The 19,330-nt window shown below is 39.5% G+C and overlaps 1 protein-coding gene across 1 annotated transcript in view; it reads left to right on the forward strand.

Moving 5' to 3' along the window:
* Window positions 1-201: 201 nt before the first annotated feature.
* The window catches only part of TIAM2 (TIAM Rac1 associated GEF 2), a 94,092-nt gene continuing 74,963 nt past the window's right edge, over window positions 202-19,330 (forward strand). The window contains exons 1-5 of the mRNA XM_067293594.1: window positions 202-291; window positions 1,343-2,545; window positions 8,715-9,150; window positions 14,185-14,357; window positions 15,390-15,614. Of these exons, the coding sequence (XP_067149695.1) occupies window positions 1,349-2,545; window positions 8,715-9,150; window positions 14,185-14,357; window positions 15,390-15,614 (2,031 nt within the window). The 5' untranslated portion in view covers window positions 202-291; window positions 1,343-1,348. The remainder of the gene's footprint in view (window positions 292-1,342; window positions 2,546-8,714; window positions 9,151-14,184; window positions 14,358-15,389; window positions 15,615-19,330) is intronic.

Consider the following 19,330-nt stretch of genomic DNA (forward strand, 5'->3'; position numbering starts at 1 on the left):
TAAAGTGCGTTTATAAAAATACATGTCTAAAGTCTAAGAATCTTCTTAAATATTTCTCTTTTCTCCATTTGTGGATTTTGTTTGTTTTTCTTTTTGTATTGATTATGCTCATAGTTGAAGTTAAGCATATGCATTTTATTTGACAGAGAGCCCTTTTGTGTCTTTTTTGGTGTTTTCTAGAAAGGCTGCATGCAACTCCATCACATTTTTGGAAGTGTAGTGGCTGGCCGCGAAGACAATGCAAAGCATGCTAACTAATAGCTGTGCCCACGTTTAACAGTGATCCTACAGGTATGCTCTTGTTTTATACTATGCCTTTCATCTGAAAGGGATAAGGGCTGAAGGAAAGGATGTTAAAATATATGTAAACTCTGAAGAGGTAAGATTCTTTCTTCACAATGACTTGATTTTACCAAAATTTTAATGAGGCTATGGAGAATTCTCCTAAGACTGATGGTATAAGAGATGACATGCAAAGAAGCACAGTACCAATTGAAAATATACTTTGATGATTTTATAGTTTAAAAACTTCCTTTACTTTTGTTTCTGTAAATTGCAACCAGTGGAGATTGACTCCAAGTAACAAAAAGGACAGTACACTTGTGCAGGGCAAAAACCTTCGGTGGTCTTGTTCTGGCAATTTGACTACTTCAATGTGTGCAGTTTCCTGTTACTAAGTGAACTGTCGAACTGCTCCATGCTGAATGAATATAATGCGGTTTTGTGCTGTAATGGAAGATGATACTGTTTGCTAACCAAGTCCTTTTCTGTTTGGGGGTATTTTTTTCCTGTTTTTTTTTTTTTTTTCCTCCTGGGTTAACTCCATTTAAACATGAAGTTGGGGTTTGCTGAACAGTTTGTTGAGGCAACATTTTATTGCACAGAAGCCAGTCAAGCTGAAACTGCAGTTTGCATGTCTCCTGGCAGAAGGGATTTTTCTGAAAGTACAGTTCACTTTACATCTAAGTAATGATTATCCTGCTGTCTCCCTTTCATTATGCCATTGTTCTTGGGAGCCAGAGATTTTATAAGTTATAAGAAAAGGATGTTGCCAAGGGTGTGGGTGGAGAAAGGTGTTGACATGATTTCAATGGGATAAGATTCCAGCTTTACAACAGAGGGGTAATGAAACATACAAAGAATAGGTTTTCCTAGCCTGCCCCTAAAATAATTTCTATTATGAACTTAATGTTGTAAATGGTTATTTAATGGATTTTTTTGAAGCGATTGTTTCGTATCGTTTTTAAAAAGGCACTTTCCTGCATAGAGAGTAAAAATGGTCTTTTACTTTTAGCTGTTTGTCTTCTGGCCATTGTTTCTAATGAAACTCCTCTTAATTTAGTGGAAAATGGGGAATTCAGAAAGCCAATACAGTCTTCAGGGATCAAAAAATCATGCTGCTGCTACAGCTGGTGCCAAGCAGAAGCCTTGCTCTCTAAAAATTCGCAGCATTCATGCTAAAGATGAGAAGTCTTGCTCCTTGCATGGATGGGGACATACCAGTAGTGGCTCAAACTATAAATCAAGGTCCCTTGCCAGAAGCTGCCTTTCCCACTTCAAGAGTAGTCAGCCTTATTCATCTAGACTCAGTGACACTGTGCTGAAGGTCCCTAAAAGCAATGCCCATGCCAAACACAGGACAAATGCCTCAGGGGACTACTGCCAAGGAAATAATGCAGCATTTTTGCCTGAGAATGGTTTCCACTATATTGGCCTTCAAGCTGCAAGTAATCACGTTGCCTCTCGAGAATGCAGTGGACACATTTTAAATTGCTATGGAAAGAATGAGAGTCTTGCATCAACCTTGCCATCAGAGGACAGGAGGAGTCCAAAAGTCCTCATTAAAACACTGGGGAAGCTGGATGGCTGCTTGAGGGTTGAATTCCACAACAGTAGCAACAACAAAGTACCTACAGAGAAGTCCAGTGGACCAGTCCAGTTGTTGAGGTATTCACCAACTTTAGAATCTAAATCGAATAACCTGCTTGACGTCAGGAGGAACTCCAGCGCGGACTGTTCTTCCAGTCATCGTCTGTCATCTACTGACTCGAGACTTCGATCTAGTAAAGGAAGCTCCCTAAGCTCTGAGTCTTCATGGTATGACTCTCTCTGGGGAAATGCTGGGGATATCAATGAGCTGGATGGTCCATATTTGACCAGGAGCACTCCAGATACGAGCATTCATGCCAGTTTCCCAGCAAGCGACAACAAGAAGTCATTCAACCAAAGTTCATCTCTTTCTTCACTCCGAGATCTGTATAAGGATACAAATTTGGAAAGCACCCCTCCACCTGGGATCAGGCTGTCTGATGAATATATTGACACTCATGGCAGCTTAAGCAACTGTGTGTCATTTGCCTCAGACATTGATGTTCCCTCCAGAGTAGAGCATGGAAGTCCTGCACATTACTCCTCCTACACACTCCCATGCAGAAAGTCTAAGCCCCTCAGTGAGGATGCATCCAAGAAGGATACATTAAAAAACCGAATGAGGCGCATCAGTGATTGGACAGGAAGCCTCTCGAGGAAGAAAAGAAAGCTGCAGGTATGTACAAAGCCCAGCCTGAGAGCCTGGAAGTTGGCTTACTGATTTCTCTCAGAAATGTAATGATTGCATCATGTTTGTCTTTCTCGCAGAACAGTTGATTACTACCCTCCTTTGGTAATCTGTGGAATTCTGAGATGGATTCCAACTCTGAAGCCATCTGAAATTTCAACAACAACCAAAAAAAGATACATTTTTGTGTGTGCACATTTTCCCTTCCTATTTTGTCACCTTCTCAGCTGTCTCTAGCTTGAATCTCTGGAGCCTAATATCTAAGTGAATTAGCTTTTGAAATTACTGCATTACTTACAGTGTGACTTCTCTTTGTTTTAACTATGAAAATATAACAGATATCATATATATGCTATAAATCAGCATGCTTTGTTGAAGGAATATGTCTAAGGAATATAGAAGCAAATTTGAGAAGCATGTTACAAATACCTTTGCAAGTGTTCCCTTATTTGTATTATTGGTTTCATCACTGACTTCTGTGTCTTTGTCAGTCCATTTCTAGATAGGCAAGCAGCTATAGACAATTGAGCTCCTGGTTCTGCCCCTACCTTCTGTGAAGGTATTAATCGTGTGCCCCCCTTTTTCCTGTGTGTGAGCTTAGTTCACCAGATGGAAAAGCTTGAACTACCATCTGGCTAGCCGGGAGTTGGTTGTGTGAAAAAGGAGGTGGGAGGAGGGCAAGAAGGAGGGAAAGGATGTCTCTTTAGAAGAATTTAAGGCTAATCCCATTAATAGGAATTTAGGATGCCTGTGGTCAGGAATGAAATTCTCATCTCCAGCTGCAGGCCCCAGAATCGGCTCTTTAAATGCCAGGCTGTGCCTGGCTTTGTATATGCGAGTTCACAAGCAGAGATGGAAGGCAGAGACTTTTTTTTAATCTTCCCTAGTGTTTTTCGTACGGGCACAGTCACTGCACTTCTCTTAACTAAGGATTTGTTTCCTTCTAGCCGTATTGGGTTGCTGGCCTCTTCAAAGTTGAACAGAGAGTAAGGGGAGCTCCTGCTTCTTCCACTTAGGAAGCAGTTGAGTAGTAGCTCATATTATGCTCTTTCTATGGCATGTGTAGTGAACATTGTCTCCCCTGTTGGAAATTCTGACAGGTTTTGTGTTTAGTTTGAGGCATCTGTCATTGCAACATAAAATTCTGAGGGACACTTGGGCTCAAAATGAGGTCAGTATAAGGTTTGCCAGCATAAATTCTAGATAAGGGCTACAGAATTGGAAAAATGAAAATGAAAGCCATTTATTTGGATTACTAAGTCATTCAAGACTTTTTTTGTGAGTTGGTGCTCGTGCATTTAATCAGATGTTGTCTTTTCACCTTCTTACTCAGCTGTAAAATAGAAGGCATAAAAAACAGAATCAGTAAAGAAGGCCTTAGCATTTTATATCAGTTCTTCACTAACACAAACATCTGTAGCTATTCTGGATTTTATAACCAGGCTTTGCATATGATCCCTGCATCACAGACCTTTGCCATGTATTACTTAGTTATGACATTTTCAGAATGGTATTTGTGGTGCACGATTCATAGCTGTTTTGAATTCAGTGTGCAGTGAACTGACTTCAGAAACGGCAAGGAAATTTTACTGGTGAGATTGCATCAAATCCAAATCAGATTTTGGTAGAAGGAAATTGGCCCTAGCTCTAAAAATGGTGATTTTTTTTTTAGAAAAAGGCATAGGACATAGTCTTTTTCTTTCTTTTTTCTTTTTTTTTGAGCCAAATATCCAGCTACAAGAGGGATAAAATAAGTAGCTTTATGAGTAGTTTTATGATTTCACCTTCATTCTGAGGTTTGGTCAGTTTCTTTCTGCCTCACATGTTTTGAAAAACCTGTAAACTGTTCTAGGGGCTACTGTGCTGTAACTTGGTGATGATTATACTGTTCCTGGCTCCTTTGGATTAGAAAGGTGAAAGTACCGTTCACAGTTCTGATTTGGTGGAATTTTAGCCCCTGTTTGTAGGACAGTTCATCATAGTGGTTGTAATCTTTCTGCCTTGCTCTGAACGCTATGCCCCTTCCTCATTGCGTTACTAATAACTGATTGTAAGGCACTTAGGTGGGAATATAGTTGAAAGCTGGAATATTTCAGTATAAGTAGGCCCAAGCACTTGCTTGGCTGTGTAGATAGGCCCTGCAGCTGTCCCTGTGGAAACAAGTTGGCTAAGCCACCTTCTTCAAGGGAATTCCAGATGAGAAGGGACAATCTTGGGGTATTGAGACTGGTTCCCTTCCATTAGAAGGGAAGTGTCCCTCATAATGGTGAACAAATTGCATCTTAAAATCAGGTAGGCTTTTCCCTGGCTTGAAGGCTGTTTCAGAACCTTCTTATTCTGATGCTTAGAGCTTGTCTTCTAATTTGCAGACTAAATATAGTCCTGGCCAATTTGTTCTCATGCCAGTATTGTCCATTACTTTAGTTATCTTTCCATATTATTTAATCTGTTATGATTTATTTAAAGGGAGAAATTATATCTTCTCTCAGCTCACATTTGCTAGGCTATGCAGACCAGACCCTTTTTGGACTCCTGTCTCTCAGATAGGAAGTCTGTTTCCTTTTTCATTCTGGCAACCCTTCTCTGCACCTGTTTTACATCATTCACAACCAGAATTGGATATGGGATATTCCAGATGAGCCCTTGGCTATGCCCTGCCCAGTGACTTGGATGCTTCCTTATGTCTGGCTTGATCTGATACTTGATCTGATATATCCTGGAACTGAGTTTGCCTTTCTAATAATGGTCTCACATCAAAGACTTGCAGTCATTCTGTGCCATGACCCAGCTCTCTTTGCGGGAGGATATCCTACTGTGTTCTCTCTATGCATCGCTAGTGCTCAACTGCATGGCATATCCTCATTTGTTTAAATCCTTGCAGAACCAGCATTGCGAAGATGCTGTATCACAATACATTAAGCATGAGCAACAATGACTGATGTGTGGGCGGAGTTTGGGCAGACTTGTTGTGCAGTCAGGCTCTGCTAAAGATGGTGGCGTAGACCAAGTATGCAATTACTCATGCATCTGTCTTTGTAACATAGGCAGAACTTTAATCAAAGACCATATGCTGTGTAAAATTAAAATCCAGCAACTGAAAACAACTGCAGAAGACAAGTTCTTGAATGAAGTAAATAACCTGGTTATGAGGATTGTTTCTGAAGTTTACTGACTTTTATAAGCCAGAGCACTGATGTGTAGTGGTGTGAATCCGAAGGAAGAGAATTTAAAAGAAAAGGACATTGAGGTAACGTCTTTATTTGGATTGAAAGCTGGTATTAGATCCCATTATCAGCTTGGGTCCTCACGGACTTAACAGCCTCCATTAGTTCCTTCCCTGTTCTTTGCAGCTATTTATTACACACATCACTTTGCCTAGCTGGTATCTTGGTTAGCCACTTCATCTTTTGCGTTATCTGTAACTATTCCAGGATATATCTCAAACTTGGAGAGATCTGCTTGAATGCAGATGAGCAAAAACAGTGATAGTTTTCTATTGTCACTAGATGCAATAGAGAGAAGGTGAACAGGAATGATCCCAGCAGGGAAAACAGCACCAACAACAGTCTGGGTCAGATGTTTTCAGCAGTGGTGCAGATGCTGCTACAATGACACCATGCCATAGTCTTCTACAAAACCACGAGTGATGTTGACCTAGTGAAGTGTATATGCTCCCAAAGTTTCATTCATTTTGGACCCTGTGTTCATTTACTCTACTCTGGTACTTCCTCATTTCTACCCTTTCTGTGTCCATGAAGAAAACATAGGATATGCTTAGTAGCCACTAAGCATATGTTCATGGACAAGTTGTATCCTTCTGTTTTCATTAATGCTAGCTGTTCCTGTAGTGGCTCTCCACAGCAGACATCCTCTTGTATATGCTTCTCTCATTACTTTTCTTATTAGTGATTTGGAATTGAAAGAAATAGATATCCTTAATAAACTGAATGTTACCCTTTTCTAGAGGGAACTGACAGATTCTGGAGAGCAGTCAGAAACTATTAAAATACAGAATTTTGACACATGCATACACTGACAGTGAATTAAAAAGAGGGCAAAGAAAACTTCCAATTGCACAAAACTGTGTATGGCTGGTGCAATTGTGATTCTTGCTGTATAGTCACTTTGTGGACACCAATGCATTACATATATGTATTTTTTTTTTTTTTCTTTCAAACCTTCCCTCAGCTTGCGTGTGGAGAATTGAAGCTGCCCTGCTTACTATCACTGATGCCTTAGATTTTTTTTTATATCTGTTCTCAGATAACTTAACTCTGGCAAATATGAGTATATATTATATGCGTCATTGAAATTTAAGGTCTTGTGCCTTGCCTTGTGCTGCATAGACGTATTTGGCATTACTGTATAAAATGCAAAATTGTTCATGTTTAGGGAGTTACTGTCAGAGTGTATTGACTAAAAATCTGATAAGATTTGTGAAAGGTATGGAGGCCAGTGCTACAATCCCAGGAGAATCAGATCCTTTTTGCTAGTGATCCAGAAGGCTGGAGTTGAACTTAAATATACCACAATAGAATGTATTTTTTCAGTTGAACTTGGCTTTTGTGAAGCTACTACCAGCAGTGGCCTGCTGATTGAAAGGTGACTTGTCTTGTGACACTTGCAACTGCATGTGATCTCAGTGTTGCTCTTGGCTGTGCAGTGGAGGTCATTATACTATCAAAACACAGCACAGCTTTTCCACTACATTTTTGAAGAGCATCAAGTAGGAAGCAAAAAGCAAAAAGGTAGTTGCTCTCAAAGCTTCTGATGAGACCAGCGCACAGGAGACCAAGGATTATTTACTTTATCCTTGTACAGAAGTCTGTGAGCAAACAAATGCTACTATAGAGACGGTCTAAACTTGAAAGGAAAGTATAATAGCTTTGTTAGTACTGAGGGTAATAGCTTTGCTTCTGCTCTTCTTTTCTTCCCCTTAAAATTTTTCAAGCAACGATTTCAGATTTCTCCTCTACTGCAAAAGGCATCAGATTTTGTGTTGTATGCTCTTCTATCTCAGTTGTATTTAAATACCATCAGTAAGACTTTAGCTGGGAGGATGATAAATTGCTTCTTAAGATATATATCATGGTTCTTGACAGTGAAGTTGGTCCAGGGAGCCCAGTCTTGTGTAGCTGGAAAATCCCTCACCATCCCTGCAACCTGTGAAAGTTGAGGGCAGTCAGCACTTTACCAGAAAAGGCTTGAGAAGGAAAAGGCCAGACCTGCTATCAAGGTCCCATGTTGACAAGTAGTGGCAGGAAATGGGCATAAGTTAACATCCATGTCACAACGTAAAGTTGAAATCATACATGAAGTGTCATGAGGCCTGAGCATTTCCAATAAAACTGGTCTCCCTACTTAATGCAGGGATGAAAAGTACCATGCAGTTAGGAAAAATGCCCATCAGTGCTTGGTGGGATAGTCAAGCTCCCATGGGCTTTCCAGAAAGTCATAAAATATACACCTTTGCAGTTTGGAAATTGGATTCATGCCAGCCAGCAGGTGTATCTTCTGTTAGATTAGATTTTTGTCAATTGGTCAATACTAACAAGCTTAAAATATTTTGAACTTTTGACCTTCTTTGTGTTGGTTAAACACGGTTTATACGGCAAATTGAAAGTGGAAGTAAAATTAGCCTAGCTGTGCTAAAGTTAAATATAGCTGCCTCACACGAATGGAGCATCACCGAACTATTGAAAACCCAGTAATAGTAAAAAACCTTGCCATGACATTGTCCCCCGCCTTGCACTCAGACAGGCAGTCTGAGTGAATAGCAGTGGCTGTGTTTCAGCCAGAGAAAACAGGAGCATTCACAGTTAGTGGGTGGATGTGGTTGTCTTCCCGGTGTCCATCAGGTTTCAGGAAATAGAAGCCGCAGCAGTCATCAGCAGATTCAGAGATTTCGTGGAGGTTTCCAAACTTGTCAACATAGTGATTAGGCTTTAATGGAGTGCTGTTGTGTAAAACCTGAGTGGTGGCACTGACAGTGTCAGTGGCTGCCAAGATAAAGCTTGTGATGTAATGGTGAAAAGAGGCTGCCTTTGAGGAAGGAATTCACTGTGGCCAAACAGGAAACAAATTTAAATGCCAAATGAGATGTGTCTTTTCGTCATACCTCTGGTGACTGATTGCTGGCAATTTGCTTTATGTACAGGAGCCAAAATGTAAAGATGGGAGCGAATACTTTGACAGCAGAATGGACAACTTCACTACAGACACTCTGGCACCGTCCCAGCTTTCCAGTTTGCTGTGGTCACCTGGCTCCAGCCATGTCCTGTCCCAAAGAAGTGAATCCACTAACGCCGTCAGCAGTGATGCCCTGAGGCAGAACATTTACGAGAACTTCATGCGGGAGCTGGAGATGAGTAGGACAAATGTTGAGAACACGGAGACCTCGTCAGAAACCGAAGACTCCAGCAGTGAGTCGCTCAGCTCCTTAGAGCAGCTCGATCTGTTGTATGAGAAAGAGCAAGGAGTGGTGCGCAAGGCAGGGTGGCTGTTCTTCAAACCCCTAGTGACTCTGCAGAAAGAGAAAAAACTGGAGCTGGTCGCCCGGAGGAAGTGGAAGCAGTACTGGGTAACGCTCAAAGGTAAATCACAGCGTTGCTCTTTAAGCTTGACACCAGCCATTGTTTCCGTAGTGTGCCAGCAACTTTTCATGCATGCTGCTTTCTGTAAGCAGCTCTGTAAGCACACCTGACTTTGCATTCTACCCACATGATGAAAATGGAGCATGTGCCCATGCAGCTTGCTAAATCAGAGTAGTGCTTGTGTGTTTAGTATTGCATATGCAACCTTGCGTTTTATACCGTAGTGGAGTTTGTTTTGTCCGACTTCCCCATTCCTGTACTCAGGCAGAATTGAGACTTTAGAAGATGGTTTTGGATGTTTGGAAGTCAGAGACCAAACTGAGCCAAAACTGAGGAAGAAAACAGAAGTCACACCTCTGTATCAGGGGCAGTAAAAATTTAGGGATCAGGAGAAGTCCCTGGTACAGAGGCCACTGTTTCCTGGGTTTACTTAAAGTTGGGGTGAGTCAACATAAAAACATTGTTTGCTGCCTGTACTTCAGACAGCAACATAACAAAGATCTGAATGCCTCTGTGCTGAGGCATTGACACAAAACTGGACCCATGAAGGTGCAATTCTGGGTAGAGGAGGCTGCGGCGGCAGCAGCAGCAGGGGAAGCTCTTCGTCCACGGTGCCCACGGCTTAGCACAGGGCACTCGCTCCCAGAGCCACGGCCCCGTCCTAGCGCCTTCACCGATTTCCCTTTGCTCTCAGGATGTGTCTTTCACATCGCCTGCTCCCTGTGTTACTGAACGCTTGTGTCTCGCTGCCTTTCTGTGTCCCTGCTTTGCCCATCTCCCCCATCTTCTTCTGCTGTGAAACAGCCCTGTGGAAAGGCAATCCACTTAAAAGAGAGTGCTGCTAGTGGGTTGGTGCATGATTATTGTGTTTGAGCGAGGAGGTCACATTGATGGCTCAGAGTAATGGAGGAGGTAGGTGTGCCGCAAGAAGTGTATGGGTGTCAGGAAGTGTAAGAAGGAAAAAAACATCTATTGTGGGGAGGTAGAGGAATTTAATGGGTGAGTTCATAGGGGTTTTTTTGTTTGTTTGTTTTTTTCTGAATTGCATCCAAAGGAATTTGCCTTTCAGTAAATATGATGCTAAGTTAATGAGTAAAGAAATGATCAAACTTCATAATTTCCTAGCATATCTGGGACTGGAGGAGAGAAAATAACAACTTTCCCACAGGTTGCCCTTTTCAAAGTTCTGCATGGGTATAGACCTGAAAAAAAATGAACAGTAAACAGCAAGTGCTGAGAATGTTATGGTTGATAGTGCTGATTTAAAAGAAGTAAACTTGAATGTAGCAATTCTGCCTAATAATTCAGAGACCTGTTATCAAGGAATCAAAACGTAGGCAGTCTTAACAGTTTAAATCACTTATCCCAATCATCGAATAGCATGAATCATGCTTACAAGCAGTATATACAAAGGGGAAAAACAATATCTGAATGCCACCCTTTTCTTGTATGTGTTTGTGTTATGGACTGTGAATACAAGTTTGATCTGCCTCTTCTAAAACACAAGTAGTTTTCTAACAATCTTGTCAAGTGCCTAAACTGAAGCATGTTATATACCAGTAGTCCATGCATTTCTGGGATAATGAAGCTATGGTGCTCTGGAAAGGAGAACTCAGGTGCCTCGTGTACAGTTCTTTGCTGTGAAATCAGCTTACTGGTGACCTTGAGCAAGTTGTGTTCCTTCTTGCTGCCTGAATTTCCCCATCTATAAAAGAGGAATAAAAAAATTCTTTGTAAAAAGCTTTATTAAATGCTAACATTATAAAAAGCATTAGACAGAATGCTTTTTACTTAGGATGAGTGATATGGATCCATTCATGGTGCAGAATGTCTTCCGCTTTGTTAGCTGTTTTAAATACACATTCCTCATTTCCTTGATCTCATGCCTTTATTGTTCTGTAGAGAGTTCTGATGCCAAGATAAACTTGCCTGTCTGGATATCAAGGCGTAGTTCTGTTTTCATAATATGCTATATCAAGATCAAGGCGTTTGCTTTAGTTCTCCTTATACAGAGTTTTGAATAAATCTGTGGTTAATTTGTTCTTAAAATTTAAATAGCCAAGATATTTTAAAATATGACTTAAAATAGCCACATATGCACATGGAGAACAGCATGTTTCTTTGCACTCTACTGAGATGTGTTTAATTATAAATATGCAGAAGGCTTATAACCATCTGGTTACCTGCCAAACTTGAAAGTATACATGTTCTGAGGCGTCCACTGTACTTTCAGGGCCATCAGGACCTGAGCCTGAATAGTAACCCTTTAACAGGAGGAACTCTCTTTCCCATCTGTCCTGTCTAATCAATTAATTTTAATAAGAGAAATTGCTTTCCCACTGGTCTCCCCCCTCAGTTCAAGTTTTGATCAAAACCCTTGGATCATAAAAAGTCCTAGTGGGGCTGTCAGAATGTATGAAACCAGCTACTTTTAGGGCTCACTTGGCTTAACCCAAAGATATACCTGGAGGTGCCGTACACCTAAACACACATGCATACTCTTCGACCAAGGTTTTTTTGTTGTTGTTGGTTGTTTTTTTTTTAGTACAAGTAAGCTGTCAGGATAAAAAGCAACCCAGTTTTAGTTACATTTCTGATAACGTATAGAGGAAACATGGGACTTTAGAACTACCATGTACCAAAATACTACCATGTACCGAAATAGAACTTAATTTGCACTTTCCTAAAATGCAGAAGTGGAAGTGGTTGTACAGTGTTGCTGCTGATGAGTGGAAGAGAAGACTTGCTGTCTTTTTTTGTTTACCCTGTTATGTTGAAATGACTGAAAAAATTATGTGCCTGATATACTGAGTGGAACAAACCCTCTTCTTCTCTTGCATCTGCAGAGATTTCCAAGTGCTTCTGTCTCTTATGGGAGAAGAAGGGATGGCTGGTAAGGGGGAAGGATAGGACCAGCTCTGGAGGATTTGCTGTTACCCTAAATAATCTGCCAGACACTCTGGATAGGAATAGAAAAAGGTGCACATAGGTAGTTTTCAGGCATATCTATTTATTGGATTCCTTCCTTTGAAAACTTTTCAGTTGTCAACTGATTTGGTCACTAATTTCTGCTATATATTTATTTCCCTTTTTCTGTAGCTGTTTTACATTCATTGGCCCTGGAGACTGCAATGAGATCCATCTGAATGAGTTTTGCATTTCAAATTCTGTTGATTTGGGCTGTAAGAAGAGCAGTGGATTCCACTTCATAACTTTTCACAGCAAATGTGCCCTACAAACTCAAATAGGACCACTCTCCCCCTTTATCAGACAGAAGAATCAAAAAAACCTTGATTTTGGTTCTGAATTTAGATTTTACCTCTGAGTAAGCTCTGCCTTAAATTTGCATAAATTAGGATGATGTATTTGGGATTTCTAACAGTGTTAAATATTAGAGAAATGTTAAAAGAAAGGCTGAACTCAGCTTTTTGCTAAATGTTTTAAAATCACGTATAAAGGAAACATTTCTATTTTTGTAGGCTTTGCAATATCCCATCCATATACCTATGCACTGTATAGGTATATTTGCATGTGGATATATACATGCAATCTGTCACACAGAGACATGCCACCAACCTAAGTTTTGGTCCTGCCTTGTGCTGTAATACCTCATTGATTTGAAGGAAAAACAACAACAAAAAGCAGACAGAGAAGTAACAATGGCGTAGCCCTAGCGAACTGTTAATCCTTGTTTTGGCTAAGTTTCAAATTCTGAACTGAATATGTATAGGGGTTACAACAGTAATATATTCATAGAGTACTGGGCCCTAAGGGACCACTGTGATCATTTAGTCTGACTTGCTGTGTAACTCAGGCCATAGGCCTTCCCTAAATTAATTCCTGAATGAATTAGAGCGTAGTTTTTGGACAAGGCTCAACTTGACAGAGAATCCACAACCTCCCTCAGCAGATTTCTCTCTCCACTAGGTTATCCTCATTTTTCAAGATGTATGTATTATATCTGATCTTAGACCTTCCAGGTTAAACTTCCAGCCATGGTATTGTGTTAATTTATCTTCTAAATTAAAAAATAACAATAATAAACGCTATCATTAAACTGCTGTTTCCTAGGGGTGAAAGTGAGATGTACTTATGTATTTTCTCTAGCTGCAGAACTGACCTACAAAAATTAAAAAAATTGAAATAATTATTATTTTAGTAATGCGGTTCAGACTGTGACCTGAGGGACAGGTAAACCAGCACATCTTAGAGAACAGTGGATTGCAACATTGGACAGGAATGAATGGCTGGCAGGGGATGGAGGAGACAGGTGCTTCTTAAGGGAGCTTCACTGCCAAAGACAACATGACAACACAATCATACTTCTGGGGACTGGGATCAAGTCTCCTCTGCTGTCCTCCATAAATTATTCCTTTTGTTACATACGTGATTGTCACCAGCATGGATGAAGTTTGTTTTCTGGATGGAAGTCCAGGATCTTGCATGTTATGCTGGCTCCGAGACTGAACATAACCAAACTCAAACCCTTTAAACTGTTTTAAATTAATCAGATTGAGTTCATTATCTAAGTCCACAATTTGCAGGTAGATTCAAGGAAACACAGTTTAAACTTGACAAGTTTTGTATGACACTTTGTATGCTGCGTGAAGCCAAAAGTTTCTGCAAATCTTTTCTGCAAATACAAAGGCTGCTTAGGTGGCTGTTATGAGAGAGGATTAGTTCTTCCCTTAAATAATAAACACAAAAGCTGATTTAAATAAGGAGGGATTAGTGTTTTCTACGTGCTTTAATATTTTAGAAGGCTGTCTACTGAGTTGTTCTGTTTTTTCTTCAGTCTCTGCATATTTGTTGGACAAACATGTCCCTATTAGATGTCTGTTCCAACTCTTCATTGGCAAATTCAGCATTACCTTGCCTATTTTTCAGTTTAGAGGAACCTGCTTTTCTCTCCAGTCTGAGAGAGATGGAACTGATGTTCCCTGTCATTGAAGGATGTCTTAATTCACAAAAATATTAATACAAGAGAACCTGAACTTACTTTCTCCTTTTTTTTTGTCCTTCCCAAACCTGAAGGTTGTACCCTGCTGTTTTATGAGACCTATGGAAAGAATTCGATGGAACAGAGCAGTTTGCCTCGATACGCTCTGTTTGCAGAGGACAGTATAGTGCAGTCTGTTCCAGAGCATCCCAAGAAAGAAAATATATTCTGTCTCAGCAATTCTTTTGGAGATGTCTACCTATTTCAGGTAACAATGTGCATACGTAACTTTGTGATTGTTTCCAATTAAGGGGTGTGTGTGCACATGCATGCATATGGTTTTATATATATACATATGTACACACACATCATGCCTGTAACTTTCACTTAAAAATTATAGTAAAGTTACAGCGTTGTACTATGCTATTTTAAGTGTGTGGTATGATCTAGGTATTTGATATTACACCAGTGGGCTAAGTCAATTACGGGTCAGAAATAAAAAGAACAGAGAGCACAAATGAGAATGGCACAAACCTGCAAGACACTTGCTCCCGGGTTACAAGCTTCTAGGAAACCAGCTGTACTATCAACTTTTTATACCTCTGTAAGCATTCCACATTTATGGAATGATAGGCTCAACCATGAATCTGCTGGCCTCAAAGAGAGTTTACTTGAGCAAGGCTTTCAAAAAGAAGGCTAAAAATAATCTGAAGATCTTGGCTGCTTAGCTGCACCACTGGAAATTTTAATAAAGAACAGTATTATGTGGAACTGCCTGCATGAAAACATGTTGATTCATAGGTGCACTTGTAAATATATCTGGAGACATTTTGTTCAAATGTATTCTTCTTACTTTGCTGTGCTCTTTCAACTAATTTGGCATTTTTAAGTAAGCAAATATCTCTCGTTAGACCTTACTTTTAAAGTTATCCCATTTGCCTTGTGAGACTGGAGGAGTTTTATCTTTGAAACCTGTCAGTTTTCACCTTAACTAGCTGGAGGGATTGAAGGTTGCAAGCCTCATCTTTCCCACAGCTCCTAGGGCTCTTTGCGCTATCTGACCCCTCAAATCTTGCAGGTTTAAGAAGCTGAATGTTGGAGGCCAGTCATGATGAAGTGTGGAGAAGGCTGGCAGTTCCTTTATTTCCATAGTTTTAAAGATAAAACTTTGAGTCATTTTAAAACAAAATGCCTGAGATCTCAGTGAGCCTTTCAGACACTTATTATCTTCTAGAGCTGCTGATTCCTTTTTGGTATCTCTTATTTGATTATAACGTTGCACCATGCATTTGTTTCACAGGCGACAAGCCAGACGGATCTGGAAAACTGGGTTACTGCCATACATTCAGCTTGTGCTTCCCTCTTTGCAAAGAAGCTTGGGAAAGAGGACACCGTTAGGCTGCTGAAAAATCAAACCAAGAGTCTCTTCCAGAAGATTGACATGGACAGCAAGATGAAAAAGATGGCAGAGTTACAGCTCTCAGTTGTTAGTGATCCAAAAAACAGGAAGGCCATAGAGAATCAGGTACTAGAAACAATGCCATTTGTTTCTACTACAGGATATTATTACAGGAGCATATTTATCATTATTTCTGGCTTTGGGCTCTGATGGTTAATGCTTTCTAGGCCTGAGAGAAATTGTCTTGGAGATAGTTGGCATGGTAGTCATAATTATTGCCAGATTTCTACTGTGTTCAAGAGCAGTGCAGGAAATAGGCCAGGGCTCAAAGCTGAGAATCAGACCAATCTGTTTTATGAGCACATAAGTTATTTCTTTTCTCTTCTGGAAAAATGTAATTAATTTTTATTTCTCTGTTTTATGAGATAGTTATTAAAAATACCTAGCTGTTACAGAGAATACCACAGAATATACAGTATGTTCTATGAATATTTAATTTATTATTGAATTACAACAGAGATTTAAGAGTAGGTACATAGCAATACCATTCTACACCTTAAGAGAGAATGTGGCGAGTACTTTATCCAAATAAAATTGGAAGAAGGACTAAAGTAGCAAAATGGTGTGCTTCAGTTGAAATTTAGCCATGACTAAAATGACAAGGCCTCTTAGACTTCTACAGAAATCCTGTAGGAGTCTAAAAGACAACAAGAAATTAAGACATGGGTTTTACATCTTATGTGGGAAAGCACTTCCACAAATACCAGGAGTGATGCTGTCAGCAGCTGGAGCATTGTTCCAATATCAGTTCAAAAAGATGGGAGACATTTACTCAATCGCTAACAGCACTTCTTGTAGCGCTCCAGTTGTGTGCTAGCAAATTTTTATCTCAATGCAAGCCCAGGCCCATCACTGCTTAGCTTGTGAAAGCTTGCATTGCACAAGCAAGAGTCAATATGCTCTTCAACCATAGGTGGAGCAGACAAAAAGTTCACCTCTGAACTTGTGTCCAGGCTAATTTTTTTTCATTACAGCCAGAACTGAACCGAATCATCAGTAGCATCTCCCTGTAAATCTGAATATAGGTTCTGAATGCCTCATGTGTTATTCTGATCACATTTTCATATTATGATTGTAGAAATGTCTGTATCTTGGCTAAAGTAGCAGCCTGGAACTGAGGAAGCTTCACCAATGAAGTTTTGTTTTTAAAGCAAAAAACAGAACAACACCCCTAAAATCTAATTCTCATGGTATATAGGTACCTTGGGATTTTAGCCAAGCCATGCTTAAGACAGTCAGGGCAGACTGATGAACAGCAAATGTTTGTGCTAGAACTGTTCTTCAGTTAAAATAGTCACCTTATTGTTTGTATAGTGTTGCGCACACATAAAGCCATACTCTACTGTGGCTTTTACCATGTCAGCCAGAAGTCAGTCCAATGACACTTTATGGAAGTGCGTCTGAGGCATTGGGTTCTTGCCTGTGCCCATGGCTTTACAAGCAGCGACTGGCAAAAGATGCTTTAACGAGGCATCTCAGTGTTCAGGCAAAGGCTTTACTACCCAGTGCCTCTTGTGTACTGACCGTGTCTAATAGTTTAGGTTAATAATTCTGTGGATTGAAGTAGCTGTGTCTTTTATTTTGTTAGGCCATTAACAGAAAACATCTGATAATTTGAGACTGGTATTTTGAGACCTCATCTGTACCCACCTTCCTAGTTGGAGTAGCTATTGCTCTATCATTACTTTAGGCTGCATATTATGGCCTCATGAATAGCAACCACAGTTTATTTCCTTTGCTTCAGTACAGCATAATTATGTTACTTTGGTATTAGTAGAACACTCTTAGTTTCATGAATTTGATACTTATTATATTTAAAATTCTTATTATACTGGTCTGAATTTGACCAAAGGCAGACTGACTCATACTGACTTCACCATAAAGCTCTAGCAGTACACTTCTGTCTAAAGCTTTTGAGCAGAGATTAAGAAGTATTCAGATTTGTGTAATGATTTGTAGTGCAAATGTTCATAAGCTCTTACATTGCTCAAACGTTTATAATTTCCATGTCACGTATTTCATGGTCTAGAGTCTAGTGAGATAAATAGAGGAGGAAAACCCATAAACATCCCTTTATTACAGCGGGTTTTGAGACTTAGAATATACAGATTTCTAGAAACACTATAGTGCTTACTGTGGCCTATGACGCACTGAAGAAAAACCCTAATGCATATTAATTTAATTACTACAATAATTTTATTTTTATAATTATATATAAAATTATATATATAATATGATTATATATAATATTAATATAATAATTACCCATCCATTAGATCCTAATATTAGTAGTTTATTTAGATTAATCTAAACAGTATTCATGATGGTCTCTTAATTTCTGCTAATTAGATGTTCCATCCTTGAACAACCACCATTGTTTTCCAGGCCAGTCCTGGCGAGAAGTTGGCTGCATTCTGTTATAACTGCAGTCCATCACTAGGGCTGTGGAAGATTTATTCCTGTTAATCTTCTGTCTATGAATTTCTCAAGACATCAAATGAGGTCAAAACAGTGAGACAGAGAGTGAGATGGATCATTTGCAAACATTGCGTAGCTAGCAAACAATGAATTTATAATGAACTTTTTCTCCAGTCTTCATCCCTTTGATCTCTATAAAAATCTCTTGATACAACTGCTAAAGGTTTGTTGGCAAAGTCACTTCAAAGAAAAGTCAGTAGACAACCAGGTTTCCTAATCTTTTGATTTAAATATCTCAGAGATTTTTTTTTAATCTTGATATAATTAGTAAGCAAGAATTCTTAATATAATTAGTTAACCATCAATTTTGAAAAAATATTGTTCCTGGGGGAAAAGTTTGCATGTATGGAGCTCAGTTGTTTAATAAGTAGTTTAGTTGTCTTTTGCAACCTTTGAGAAACAAGAGGAATGTAAATTCTGGGGTTTGTTTTGTTTAGGTTTGATGGTGTTGTCAACTGCATGAGAGTTAGGAGTCCTCCATGTTGAAGTATAGTGTATTGCAGATACCATAGCTTATAAGCATGCCATACGTCCCATTCCAGAACACTTCACTGGGGATATTTTAAGTTCGGGGGGGTCAGTGGAAGTATTGTGATTGACTTCAGAAGGACCAAGATATTCTTTATGTGAATAGATGAAGCACAATCTACATTTCAGTTTTTTTACATTAAAGATTATCTGGGAAATTGCAATTTCTAAATCATCTCTCCATTTCCTTCCTCTTTCCCAGAAGAACAATCACCAACCTCGAGTTTCTATTACATCTTCTTTTACATCTGTATTGATTTAAAACCAGTACTTCTCTGCTTCAGACTTAGTAATTCACAGGACTTTACAAGCATGCAAAGCCCTTTCTTGTCTCGCAGTTACCATTACTTAAAAGGCAGTTGCAGTAAGGAAACCTGGACTTTTAAAATAGCCACACATATTTAAAAGTACACATATGTTTCTTTCTCATGTCCAGCAGGTGGACTGGAGAGGCTGGAGTTTGATGCTACTTTTATATTTGATGGATTTACAGGCTAGCATTTGATAAAGGTAGTGCTAAACAGAAGAAGTGCAAATGAACAATTTACAAGGAAAATGTTGGTTCTCTAGAGAAATTGCCATTTTAGAAACTTGATGCTATAGGATTGGCAGAAAAAAGTTTTTAGCCTTGCAGCCTAGATCACGTATTCCCTCTATCTGGGTTCACTGGTCCCATAATAATAGATTTAGAAGTTGTGTGAGAGCAAATGGCAGCCCTTCACATAGCTTTTGGTGTATTTGGCAGTTTAGAAGAGAACAAAGAAGCATCCGCGCTA

This window comes from Apteryx mantelli, chromosome 3 (assembly GCF_036417845.1).
Source record: "Apteryx mantelli isolate bAptMan1 chromosome 3, bAptMan1.hap1, whole genome shotgun sequence".
Classification (NCBI taxonomy): domain Eukaryota; kingdom Metazoa; phylum Chordata; class Aves; order Apterygiformes; family Apterygidae; genus Apteryx; species Apteryx mantelli.